General features: G+C 39.0%; 1 protein-coding gene across 1 annotated transcript in view; it reads right to left on the bottom strand.

The window, feature by feature from the left end:
- Nucleotides 1-5,946: 5,946 nt before the first annotated feature.
- The window catches only part of LOC139734905 (vacuolar protein sorting-associated protein 52 homolog), a 42,899-nt gene continuing 34,806 nt past the window's right edge, over nucleotides 5,947-14,039 (bottom strand). Inside the window, exons 13-17 of the mRNA XM_071645688.1 lie at nucleotides 12,247-12,370; nucleotides 10,099-10,302; nucleotides 8,247-8,424; nucleotides 7,258-7,376; nucleotides 5,947-6,093 (exon numbers count right to left, since the gene is read on the bottom strand). Of these exons, the coding sequence (XP_071501789.1) occupies nucleotides 5,947-6,093; nucleotides 7,258-7,376; nucleotides 8,247-8,424; nucleotides 10,099-10,302; nucleotides 12,247-12,370 (772 nt within the window). The remainder of the gene's footprint in view (nucleotides 6,094-7,257; nucleotides 7,377-8,246; nucleotides 8,425-10,098; nucleotides 10,303-12,246; nucleotides 12,371-14,039) is intronic.

Here is a 14,039-nt window from a genome sequence, read left to right as displayed (position 1 = left end):
ATTATGGGGCAATATCCATCATGACATTAAGCTCATACAATTAGTCTCCATAATTGTCTCACAAGTATCAATGTATTTTTTTTTTTTTTAATGATTAAACAGGCTTGTATTCTGTAATGTAAAGATGTATACTGTATGTGGCATGTATGGATGTTTAATGGAATAGTCATTCCCAGGTTGAAATCCAGTATGTTGTAGATTTAAAGCATTGTTCATGCCAAATGTCCTGCTCTGTATCACGCATACATATCATACTTTGCCAAGCGGGGTAAGGAAGAAGTAATTGCCAGTATATCTTTTGTCTGAGGTCTTATATTTACAGTATGTTAATCAGCCTTGTAATGCATGTTAGATAATTATTAAAACCCATAATTCCATTGCTGTATATTTGTATGTCTCAGGACTGAAATAACGAATACACTTGTGCTTGTGCACAACATCGTCATAATTCATTCAGATCGAACACACAAATTTTGAAGGTAGCGAAAGAAACTGCAATATACTTGTATTTACTTTCCCCCGAGATAGCATACTGATGTTTTTGTTTGTGTTATTTTCTTATCGGAATGAGGCAGGAAAAATGCGGGGAATAAAAATACTTCGACTGTGCAGAAATGTATCATCATCGATAACTCTTGCTTATGCGTATTGTGTAAAGTTTATATATCACTGTGGGTATGTACCCTGGGCGTTTATACAAGCATTGTACACTGTTCATACTGAATAGGAAAAAGAGAAGATGATAAGAGTGTCTATCAAATATGTGTAAATTAGCCTGTACATGTACACCGTATGTAAGTGACTGGAGAAACAAGATGTAAATATCTGCATGTATTAACTTGTACAGCGGGATGTGTGATAATGTAAATAACATCATTGAAATGATTATGTGAATAAAAATGCCTATTGCAATTTAAGGTGCCCCCTACGACATCGAATAACACCGGTTGTTAAAATTTTGTCTTCATTGGTTGCACATGTTTAGTGTTTGAAAATGTCATGCTCTTCCTTACGCACGCAAAAGATACTGAACAAACGAATACGAGTGGTACATGTACATCAGCAAGTTGGAGTGGGAAAAGCGATCAGCTCAATGAAACCATTGGCTCCTAGAAACCACATTCCTGTGGTTTGGAGCTGTTTTCATATATACCTATATATCTATATCTATATTAATATATGATATATGATTATTTTTTTCAAACTATGGATCCCGCTGCAGGGAGACATGGTTACTTTATTTAGGAGACACAACACCTTTATTAGGGAGACCATATATAAGATATTGTATATGTGTGTGTGTGTTTTTCTGTGTGTTTTTTTTTGTACAGTCATTGATAGTATTAAACAAAAGAGATTTCTTCCATTTTGAGCCATTTACTGTTTTAAAATGGCAATATGGATCCTAATCATATGGTTGGCTGAGAGTAATCACATAATCAGTCTCTAATTTTGCCAACCATGCCCAGCGGGTAAATTGCTCAAATACACTTGTGACTGTGGCTTGCTGTAATCACGATCGCCCATGTCACAATTGCATACTTCAGCAGCGCACACTCGATCAATTACAAATGCTCATTCAATCACTTATATACAATTGTGTGAACAACATGTAAGTTCATATTTAGTGTGTTTGGAACATATCTTTGGACGTCTTGGCTTTCAGAGTAAGTTCTTCATGTAGCTGGCTGTTATTTACCCAAAAAAGTAAATTTGAAATAGTTCAGAGAATCATATCATAAACTAGATAATGCACAGGTTTAGTTCATGAGATAGGTGGAGATGCAGCTCACTCTGTATCGACGCAACATGCACTCAGCTGGGCCTTGTACATGTCAAACGATTGTAAATACCCTTGAACGTATTACATCTTCACTAACGCACTGACGCCAGTGTATCATTTGTATCATAACATAATATACTTGTTTGCTATAATGGTTGCAGAATATTCAAAAGTCTAGATCTAAATTCCAAAATTTGTAACTGACTCACAAATTGACAATGCAATTTTGAGATTTCTGTTGCTCCCTCAAATTGGCACATACTTTGTATTGGTGGACTTCCTTATGATTCCGTGCAGGTTAATTAATCAAAAAAAAAAATTCAATTTACAGTATACACCATATATTTTGAGTGGTTTTTATTTTTGCAGATTTCCCAAGTCTGGTGCTATTGGCAAATTGAACAACATGCAAAATCAACTCTGATCCTCACATGAATGTGACGTGCATGCACATTGTAGCCTGAATTTCTGCTGAAACGAATTTGACTTCAGCATATTGTGTAGTCTATCACCGACAAATAAGCCAGTTCGGGGTTAGCTCATGGGAACATCGAACATCAAACGACCTTCTTCTTTCTCAGTTGATTAGGCACTCCACGAGTTTTCAAGCGAGAGAAGGTATTTCAGCTTACCCGACGTAACAATTTATGGAATTCATCAGTCATGTTCAAACAAAGAATGAACTTGCGTAGACCAGGTGACCAGAATGATCCATCAATTAGCACTTTGGAAAGCATCCATTTCATTATTTTGCATTGAATATATAAACAATATTTTTCTATTGATATTGTCAAATACCACTTTTGCTGTCAGGTGGATGTGCTGGCAAGCACCACTCATAATGATCACTTGAATAATCATTATATCACAGATGCTTATCTCAGAGAATAAAAAACCTTCATGCTCTGCTGGTACAGATGACCTTTTTCTGCTCATGCTCAAAGTGGAATCCCGAACTGGCTTATTATGTGCAATTGTACTAGTAAGTGTATAGTAGCTATGAATGCAAGAAGTCACCATCGCACATATCTGTATCTCCTTTGCAGACTGACAATCAGAAACATTTCACGAGATCCGAGAATTGGTGCACTGGATCAAGGAAATGCTACAGAATCACACATCACTCGCTCACATCTCATATCCAGACTTTATTTCAATTTCAATTGAATTGAATTGAATTGAATTCAATTCAATTCAAAAATTGGTGCACTGGATCAAGGAAATGATAAAGCCTCACATATCATTTGCTTACATTTCATATCCACTGACATCATGCAACACATCAATTAGTGGTAGTACATCGATAAACTTTTATCAATATTTACACGTCAGAAATGGATCATCCATCTTTCATATACAATAGACACAATTTAGAATTCAGAATGCCCTCTTTATGAGGAATTTACCCCTAAGACAAATCTCTAATACATGGACTAAGACATACATAGCATTACTGTATACGCTGTTATTTTCGCATATATATTTTCGCGAATGAGGAGGTCAGGGACATTTTCGCGAGATGTTGTTTTCGCGAATTGACACGGAGGCCTACATAAGCGCACTACTACTTTAGCATACGGTGACATTTTCGCGTGTTGTTAAATTCGCAGTCCAACTGAGATTTGCGAAATTCGCGAAAACTAAACCCTCGTGAAAATAACAGCTTATACAGTACTTCAAATCAGGGCCCCTAGCTAGAAACTTGACTCTGTGAATTAAATGCAACTTGCGATGAAAGGCAAGTGCCGCTCATAATTTGCATTCGATCCCCATGTTCTGGTGCCCAAGAAGATATTTGCATTTTGGGACCAGTCTAAATTCCCAATACAGCCAAAATAAATCCCTGTGATAATTAGCGTTTGTACATTGCAGAGGATGGCAGCGGAAAGTATTAAAATGTATACTTGAAAACACACCATCAATATCAAACATATGAGCAAATGATTTACTGCAGTGATGTCAATCAGGGTTAAGACAGTTTGGCTACCTTTAAGATATTCCCAGAATTTGTTGTTCCACAAATAACTGCCTTGCTTTTAAAACTAACCTCAGTTGGTGGATATAAATACTTCATAACACAACACAAAAGTCTGCTGGTGGGACTACAAAAGTTAGCTAATGGGGTGATAATTTACATAGATTTTTTCTTTTTTTTTAAGGTCGTTATATTCACAAGTTGCCATAAATACTATAATAATGTTTGAGTGAGATGTAACACACAATCCACAGGCATAATTTACTTGCATTTAGAATAGAAATAAGATTTGTAAATGTCAAGACTTCTCCTAGCTTGTCATGGATGTTAGGACAGCATGGCCTTAAAACGTTTGGAGACAAGTCTTAGGGAAAACATACCTATGGAGACAATGTGATGGTTGTTACACTCCACATTAAAGACTTGAGAGGGTAACAGTATCATTTCATTATACTATCATTATTGTGCTTTCTCTCTCAGAGAAATTCTGTCTTTACTCATCTTTAAAGTTACAAAACGAAAGCACAAAATGATATCAAAATACTTAGCATTTTCCTATGTTGGTTAGAATATGTGTATTTATGAACAAGTAAATAATTGCAAATGTATATTTCTTGATAATCTCAGTGTATTTTGTTGGTTTCACATATTAGCAATTATTAACAAAAGTCATTGTGGTGCACAATAAATAACTTGACTTGTACAAATAATGGTTAATGAATAATTCCTACAAGAAGGTAGCATCTACCCTGCTGTATGAAAGACAGGCCTTCTTGCAGAAAGAAGACAATAATTATGTAGCAACAAGAAAAGTCTGGAATGTGAGATCAAAGTTACATGACTGAAGTTATACTCTAACTTTCTGATGAGATTCTAAACTTGGAACACAAGCCTCAATACAATTAAACTTCATAATTAGCTTTGTCATGATAACTATTCATCAAAGTATGGTCTCTGTTGTGCAGCTAGACATTTGAGAAGGGCTACTTTTAAACTCCGTAGCTGTGCATATCAATTGTGGAGCACTGTCTACTAGGACTGCATTCTCATGAATATTCATTAGGTAGGGATATGACCAATTACACAAACTAGCTGCACAGCTTATCACACATACACGATATGAATATAGCAATGCTCTAACTGAATACCGACAAGGAAAGATAATCAAACATGATTTCATAACCATGTGACTACTTTACGAGTACCTAAACCACTTACACTTTCAGAAGTAGCCAAGCTTTGGTCATGCTCGCTCGTATAAAGGAGGAAAAGCTCAACTTATTCTTGCCATCCCATATCGATAGCACTTAATAGTCCTACGTATCGAAGCCACAAGATTGTAATTACATGTGTGCTCACATCTGGGTGCAAAAGACTAAAAACAAAGTTTTTTTCTTGACTTATACACATAGAATATGGACTCTGGCGACAGGGAGGGAAATAGAAAAGAGAAGGAATCAACGATAATGCATCAAAACATGAGGAGGGCAGTCTCAGCTGAAATGTAAACAGTCTAAAACGTACCTGTGTCAAAGCAAAACGAGCGCACAACAGAGCAAGGGGATATCATGGAGTGGATAGGCTGGCCCAGCTTGGATATATTCGAGAATCCCTGTAACAAATTGTGTAGAGCTTTATCACTGATCTCTATGTCTGTACACACAGAGCCAAAGAATCTCATCTGGAGTAGACTGTTACCGATGAGGGTACGCTTCGATCCACATATTTGCTGACCAGCGCTATTCACGGTTTTCAAATGTACCCTGGTGGACAGTGAATGAATAAGACCACCCATGCATCCCCACGCTACCGGATCTTTAATATGGTGACACATAATTTGCTCCTGACTCCTGCAACAATTACCCTGGTCTTATTTTCTCCAAGGACTTAAGAGTTAGGCTTATGGTTGTGATCCATAAGGTGTTAGGTTTAGTTTGATGTGAGGATTTGGGCTAGGGTTAGGGTTATGGGGGCAACTGTTGCAGGAGCAAATGTCATGGAACCCTTTAACCTGTTGCGGATTGTTTGATTTTGCTACAACAACCATTTCCCATTGACACTTGGCGGAGTATATTCGGGACTCTTCCTTAACGGGTTGATATAACTGTACACTCTTTTTTTCTAAATGTACAGTACATTGTCAAGAGACTGTCCTTTTGATGCAAATGTCCACTGCTGCAGAAAATGCTCAAAAGGCAGGCTTGTGTTTCTTGACCTCCACCATGAGGTGATGGATGTTGATGAGCTCCCCTCGCACCGCCATGCCCTTCAGCGGGTTCTGGGACAAGACCTTCTGGAAGCGGTGATAGTACTGGATGAGTTGCGTCAGGGCTCCCTAGAAGACATGAGACCAGACCAGACAAAACAAAAACATGCTACTTACTTCAAATAGGGGACATGCTAGTTTCTTCAAAATAGCAAGCTGTAAAGAATAGTCATTAAAAAAAAAAAATCAAGAAAACAGACCTTGTGAAGAGGATATATATGTGAACTTTTCTTCATAAGAATAGTAAAAGTAGCCTTGCCTCTCTAAAAACTTCAGCATCCAGAAAACTTTACCTCAATTTTTTCCCCTTTGTATTTCATCACTCATGCAAGCTTAATCTCTTAGCATGATTTTGGCATAGATATTTAAGGATATCTGCAACTTTTTTCAAGCAACCCTACCTCATATACATTCCGTTTGAGATATTGATCAAACATGATCCCGAGGTTGTATTGCCAAGACAGAAAAAGAATTCAACTTACATCACAAGTTAAAATACATGTCTCACTTTGTGTCCAACCTTGTGTAATAGACTAAATGAAAGGATGGAATGGCTTTGTTTGAGCCATGAAGTGAAGCAGCTGCAGCAGTTGTTGTGGCACAACCATCAACAATGCCAACTTCATTACCCTCAAAAATAACAATAACCATCATTACTGACATTAACAACCAACAAGAAAGTAATTACCACCATCAACCAAAAGCACTACCACCACCAACACGCAACAACCAGCAACAACACCAACAAGCACCCATCAATTCTAACAACAAAAAGCAATCATTATCAACAACACCAACAAGCACCCATCAATTCTAACAACAAAAAGCAATCATTATCAACAACACCAACAAGCACCCATCAATTCTAACAACAAAAAGCAATCATTGTCAACAACACCAACAAGCACCCATCAATACCACCAACAAAAAAGCAACCATCAACAACAACTCCAACAAACACCCATCAATACCATCAACAAAAAGCAACCACCATCTACAATACCAACAAGCACCCACCAACACCACCATCACAAGGCAACCATCATCAACACCAACAAGCACACATCAATACCAACCACAACAAAAAGCAACCATCAACATCAAAATCCACTAGCTACATCAAAACCAACATTAACAACACCAAAAAGGCTACAACAACAACAACTGCAACAAACAACACAGGTGATCTTTGAGTGGCAGGTGGTAAAAAGCACTCTCGGCCATCACTCTCACCTGTAGAATGCTGGTGCCGTTCTTGAAGTTGGTGAAGGACCTCATGATCTCCTGGTTGATGAGCTCAATGGCTTGCTTCCAGCCCGACGAGAACCCACGCACCAGCTGCTCCACGTGACCTGGCACCAATGAAAAGGGAGGTGGGGGGAGGAATTAGATATAAACTTGATCTACTGCAAAGTTGACATTTTTGAGGTGTGGAAACTTTCACACAACCGGAAATTATTGCGAAAATAAAAGCATGCAGCTATTTTTGCTTGTGTTATGTAATGCTATCTAATGTTTTGATTACACAGAACTAAAGGTTAAAGTTACTTAAAAAAAAGTTACTCATGCAAAAATATTCACTTTACCAGCAATGGGTTAAGACCAAAAGTATGTCATTAGATGGCATAGAAAGAGATAAAACCTGTCTGAGCTCACGTAACAAAGGGAAAATAAATTCCATTCAAAATAAACCTCTACACTATTTACATATACATTTAACTCTAATAAGTTAAATCTATTGGTTGGGACTGGAGAACATACTTTGATGAAACGGAGGAAGAGATGAATGTATGTTTGTAGATGTAAGTATGCAGGTGTGTATCCAAAGAGAGATAATAAGATTAGATAAGTAGATATATAGATAAATAGACAGACAGATAGATAGGCAGATAGACAAATATAGAAACTAAATAAACGAACAAAATTAATCAATCAATAAACACATTTGAATATACAGTAATTCAAATTTGACCAAATGATAACAGCAGCCTCAACTTACACGCAGGTTAAAAAGTTCCCAAGTTACAAAATCGCAGGACAGGTCAGGACAAGCATATCACTCAAGGCAAATAATGGGAATTTGACAAGAAAATTTGGACCCTTTAACCTCTTGAAGACAAGGTGATCTTGCTTTGGCATGCATTTCCCACAGACACCTGCCCGAGTATACTCGGGACTAGTCCTCAACCAATTAATATCAATGAAAGACTTCTATTCCTTACGTTCTTGGTTCTTAAGCTGGTCAGCCTGGCCCCGCTCAATGCGGTTTTCAGCATCCTTCACGAAGGACATCATGCCCCCAAAGTGGGGGGCCAGCACCTCCTCGATGAACTCCCCAGTCCGTGCCTCCAGGAGCTGCCGGAAGCTGTCCGCCTCACGAGAATCCTCCGAGGTACACTCCTGAGAGTAAATGGGACCAAATCAGAAAAAGAATTAACTTTTAATGTCAATAGTTTCTCTCAGGCAAAACATCATACAGTGAGACATGAAAATAAGTCAGCTCTGCTACATTTACACAGCTATGGCAATAATACAGAAAGAAAAGGAAGCTAGTGGAATACTGGTATCAATTACTACAATAATATCAAATAATTTCAGAGCATGTGAAATCTAAAATGTCTGATTTAACTTGTTTGCATCAAAGCTCAGACAAGTCGTTTTGAATGATTTAAATTATGGACTTAAATACTGGAAATTTTTCACGGTGTGAAAATCTTCACGCATTTCGTGCAACCAGAAGTTAGCACGAAAATAAAAGCATGTGGATATTTTTGCATGCCATATGGTCTAGTAATCAACATCCTGATCCCAGAGATTTAAAAACACATGAATTTGTCACACACGGCCGAGCACAAAAACATAACTCATGCGAAAATATCTACTTTTAGAGTATGATCTATCTTACATGAAGGGCTGCTCAGGAAGCAACAAATGCTTGCAAGCAAGCAAGCGCCCAAGGAAAGGACATTTTAGGTCCCCTCCACTGGACTACAGGCATTGAGGAGGATAAGGTACCTTTGCCTAATGGCACACACCACTGCAGCCCTGGGACTCAAACCAGAGACAATGTGATTGGCAGTACGTAGTCTTATCCATTTAGCCGCAACAGCTACTCTTCATGGGAAGTGCTATCATGAACACATGCAAGCAACCCATGAGTGGAAAGGAAATAATGAGTGAAACCAACTCAATGATGAAGCTGATGATAACGATGATGATGACAACCACATTAGTCGGGATGATCATGACACTGAATACAATGAACGTGATGGTCCCTTCATATCACTTGCACATGAAAAGAGGGCCACTTGTTGAGTAATGTTCTCATGTAAAATCCCTGGTGCTTAACCCAGGTCTGATTGGAAAATTGCATGGATGATGATGTTGATGCTGATGAGAGAGAGCTGTGATGTTAGTTATCACATACAGTGAGTGATGATGATGATGAGGAGTGATATGATGATGGTGGTGATGGAAAGTTTGGCATGATCATGATGATAATGATGGTGATGATGGTGATGATGGTGGCGATGGTGATGATGGTGATGATGGTGATGATGATGGTGATGATGGTGATGATGATGGTGATGATGGTGATGATGGTAGTGATGACGATGATAATGGTGATGGTGATTATGGTGATAATGATGGTGATGATGATGGTGATGATGATGGTGATGGTGATGGTGATGATGGTGATCATAGTTATGATGGTGATGATGATGGTGATGGTGATGATGGTGATGATGATGGTGATGATGGTGATGATGGTGATGATGGTGATGGTGATGGTGATCTGTGACCTTCCTCGCAAAGAATGGTACCGCCTGAACCAAATCCACACTGGGGGGCGCATTCGGGGCTGCTGGCACCTGCGGAATCTCTCAGACACAGACAGATGCGACTGTGGTGAGGTATAGGCGGCCGACCACCTCATAGAACGCTGCGGGCGGGTTGATCCGCCCTCCGTAGCCTCACTCCAGCTGCGGAGACCCAGCTGGAAGATGCAGTCTTAACTGAGCAGGGGAAAAAGACCGGTCATCAGAATCCACGAGCAAGGAGAGGAAGACTCACCGTGATGACATTGAGCATCATGTCGTAGTTGTTGATGAGGAAGATGAGCTGCTCCTTGCGGGAAGGGAACTCGGCCGCCATCCTCAGGATGAAGTTTTCCACCTCCGCCTGGAGCCGCAGCAGGAGCCGGTTCACCTTCTCGTCTGGAAATGTCTCGTTCAGGTTCACGAGGGCGCCAGAGTACTCAGCGTAACGACGGGTAATCTACATGCAAAATGAGTGATAGAATGACAAAATATTAACATACAAATTGTATACAGACAGATACATGTCTACATCAACATGACATAAAGTAACACTTACTACATGAAAATATTACCACTCAAATGAGACATCAAAGCAGATTGAAACCAAGTCTTGATTATTTTGCTTACATACATTGTATTTCATGTAATTTCTTCACAACTTTCGTTACATGCTAGTATTAAAGATGATGAAAATGTCACATATTTTGCTACGTTGCTCACTTATTAGTTATGCTAGCATGATGTCATAATTTGTTGACTGGAAATATTATCTGTTAATAGGGTTCTATAGTTCTACCTATGGTATCTAATCTATCATTGAACAGGAAAAATTTACAATTTAGTAAATGATCACTTGGTAATATGATTTTTTTTAAATTTGTTTTGTCTCATTTGGCAATTTTAAAGAAGAAAGTTCCCCCAAAATAACAAACATTTTAAAGGGGAAGGCTAGTAACTGATCAGTGGGAATCAGTGGAAATGCTGGGAGATGATTGTTCCAATCCTTATGGGATTCATTCAAGAGTTCATCGTATATCTATTGTTGTGTGAAAATGATTTGCTTCAGAATGGTTTCATATTCAAGTAATGTGCAGTTTAATGCTTCCAGGTTAGCGTCCCTGGTCAGTGACGGAGCATTAATCTGCACATTACTTGAATATTATTATTATTATTTATTCGGCTTTCAATCACAAATACATTTTTTCGAAATCAGAAAATTATACATTGGAGTGGTAAGGGGGCACCAGGTTGGGCAGCCCGGGTCTGGAAAGAGCCAACTAAATGACTTAGGCCCTCAGGCCATCCTCCCCAAATATGAGACCGTTCTGAAGCAAATCATTTTCACACAACAATAGATACACAATGAACTCTTGAATGAATCCCATAAGGATTGGAACAATCATCTCCCGGCATTTCCACTGATTCCCACTGATCAGTTACTAGCCTTCCCCTTTAAGTGAAATCTTCTCAAAGGGAAAGGTAAAAGAGAGTCACGCTTGGCAAGTCTACTATGATGCTTCCTAATCCTAGCAGCAGGTCAGGGTGTGTTTCTGGAAGTATGTGTCCTGTCCAGTGTTGGTGTTGGTGTTTGGTGTTTGTGCTTGTGCTTGTGTACGTGTTTGTGTTTGTGTTCATGCTTGTGCCTGTGCTTGTGTATGTGTTTGTGTCTGTGTGTGTGTGTGTGTGCGTACATGATTGTGTTTGTATGCATTTGTGAACATGTGCATGCATTGATATGTGTCAGTTACTTCTCAAACATGTACAGTACATCTGTATGATGTTTCACATCACATTGTGGACATTCTGTATCCCTTTTTCTCTCTGGGCATAGTCATAGAATAGACTACCTTGTCTTCCCAAAGCAACTTATTAATAACTCTGTTCTTACATTGTAGCTCATTGTCATAATGTAATTATTCATACTGTATTTGTTATATAACTGTACATGCCAAATATTTTGTGAGGTCTGCATTATTTAGAATTTCGCGAATTGCTATTCGCGAATCTAAAGACACACGAAAATATTGACTCTGATCCCGATATGAATGTGACGTGCAAGTATACATTTCTCCGTTCAGTACTGCACACAAGGATGGTGACATAGGAAGCTCATATACTTCAGAAATGTAGCAATGTAACCCCCATCATACAATGCACCTTGCTTAATGAGTTTATTTGTGAAGATTTTATCCACGATTGCGAATTTAACCATTTGCAGAATCATCAGGAAGTTCTAATTTGTGAAAAATTAGACTTGGTAAACATATGGCGTATACAGTACTTCCATTGCTTCTGCTTTGTTGATATTATATACATTTTGTATTCATTGTTTTTTTTTCATCGAATGGTTAACTTAACGAACTGAAGTGAAAGTGAAAAGACAGTGGGGGAGGGGTCTTACGTAGTGGGGCCTAACATCGATGGAGCCTAGCTTCTGGGGATCAGTCTCGTGGATGCTCTGAATGTTGAGCTCCAGGATGATCTTGAACCTGGGCCACAGCATCTCAAGTAATGTTTCCCAGTACCTGGTGTGGGGGCAGGAGGAGGAGAAGAGGGAGGAGGAGGAGGAGGAGGAGGTGGATTTGGAGGAGAAGGCAGAGGAGAAAGAGAAGGAGGAAGAAGAGGAGTACAAGGAGGAGGAGTAGAAGGAGGAGGAGGAAGAGGAGGAGGAGGAGGATGGCGAAGAGGAGAAGAGGGAGAGGGGGAGGAGCAGGAGGAGGGAAGGGGAGGAGGAGTAGGAGCAGGAGGAGCAGGATGAGGAGGAGGAGGAAGAGGAGGGGAGGAAGAGGAGGAGAAGGAGGAAGAGAAGGAGGAAGAGGAGGAGGAAGAGGAGGAGGGGGAAGAGGAGGAGGAAGAGGAGGAGGAGCAGGAGGAGGGAAGGGGAGGAGGAGTAGGAGGAAGGGGAAGAGAAGGAGGAGGAGTAAGAGGAAGAGGGGAAGAGTAGGAGGAAGAGGAGGAGGAGGAGGAGGAGTAGGAAGAGGAGGAGGAGGAAGAGGAGGGGGAAGAGAAGGAAGAGTAGGAGGAGGAGGAGGAAGAAGATGGAAATAATGACTTCTCATGTAAATATGTCCCAAAAATCATTTATAGTCTTATAGTTTCAAAAATTGACACCTACACGCCGAAAGTCACAAGGTTACTGAGAGGTTCCTTGTTGCTGACAATCAGAGAAATTCAAACAAATGTTAGGGAATATCATTCATGCCCTCACCAGCAAAATCAAGATGATTTTTCACCCCAAATTTTAGGGCTCTCATCAAATAATAATGCCATGTACAAAAGAAATCTTGTGTATGTGATAGAAAGGTCATATCAAGGTAAGGCAAAGTATAGAGAACCTGTGACCAATTACACGCCTCCTATGAATCTTGGACTCAGTCAGGTTTCATAAAGACACTGTTTTCACATTGTGGCAACTCAAGTACAGAAATTATCGAACTTTGCTGACTGAGCTGTACGATGATGTTTAAATGTAGGAAAGAAAGAAAGAAAAAAAAAAAACATTGCCAGGTGGATCCCAGCAAACATAAGTTTTGTTGATTATGATGTCACTAAAAAGAGATATATGAACAAATATCACCATGCTAATAAGCCATGCACTGACAGGCTTATTCTAAAATTGCAGCATACTATAAAAGTGGAAATAAAATTTTTGAGTGAGTATATTTTTTGTGCTCAGTTAGGCAAAATGAATTTTGCATGTTTTTAATTCCACAGAATCATAGTGATAAAATATTATAAATTCCATCAAATGCATTTTTATTTTTGTTCCAATTTCATGTCACACAAAATGCACAAAAATTTCCACTTGTCTACAGTAAGATGAAAAATTTTAAATGTGGTAAATTTGGTCATTCACAGAGTTTCAATTCTTTGAAGCACTCAGCATTGAACTTCAACTCAATTTTTTTTTCATAGCTCAAAGGAGAATTCAATTCTGGTATTGATCAGGTTGCTTTGTATGAAAACAGAAAAGTTGATCAGTAAAATTTGGGAAAAGAAAATGAACTGTTTACAGTTTAGAGAGCAAGATAAATTGGCAACTCTGTTTGGCATCATAGCTGTTGAGCAGCTCTCCATTCTGCAAATTTTGCTTCTCGAAGAGACTCTCTTAACAAATTAAAAGTACTTCATTTTCTTTTCTTATCTTTCAAGATACTACTGAAGGTTGAATAAAGCTTCTATTTGTGATGAAAA

The sequence above is a fragment of the Diadema antillarum genome, unplaced genomic scaffold, assembly GCF_040938485.1.
Source record: "Diadema antillarum isolate AM-2024a unplaced genomic scaffold, OU_Dant_1.0 scf00000027, whole genome shotgun sequence".
NCBI classification, from domain to species: domain Eukaryota; kingdom Metazoa; phylum Echinodermata; class Echinoidea; order Diadematoida; family Diadematidae; genus Diadema; species Diadema antillarum.
This window is presented reverse-complemented; position numbering and strand designations above follow the sequence as displayed.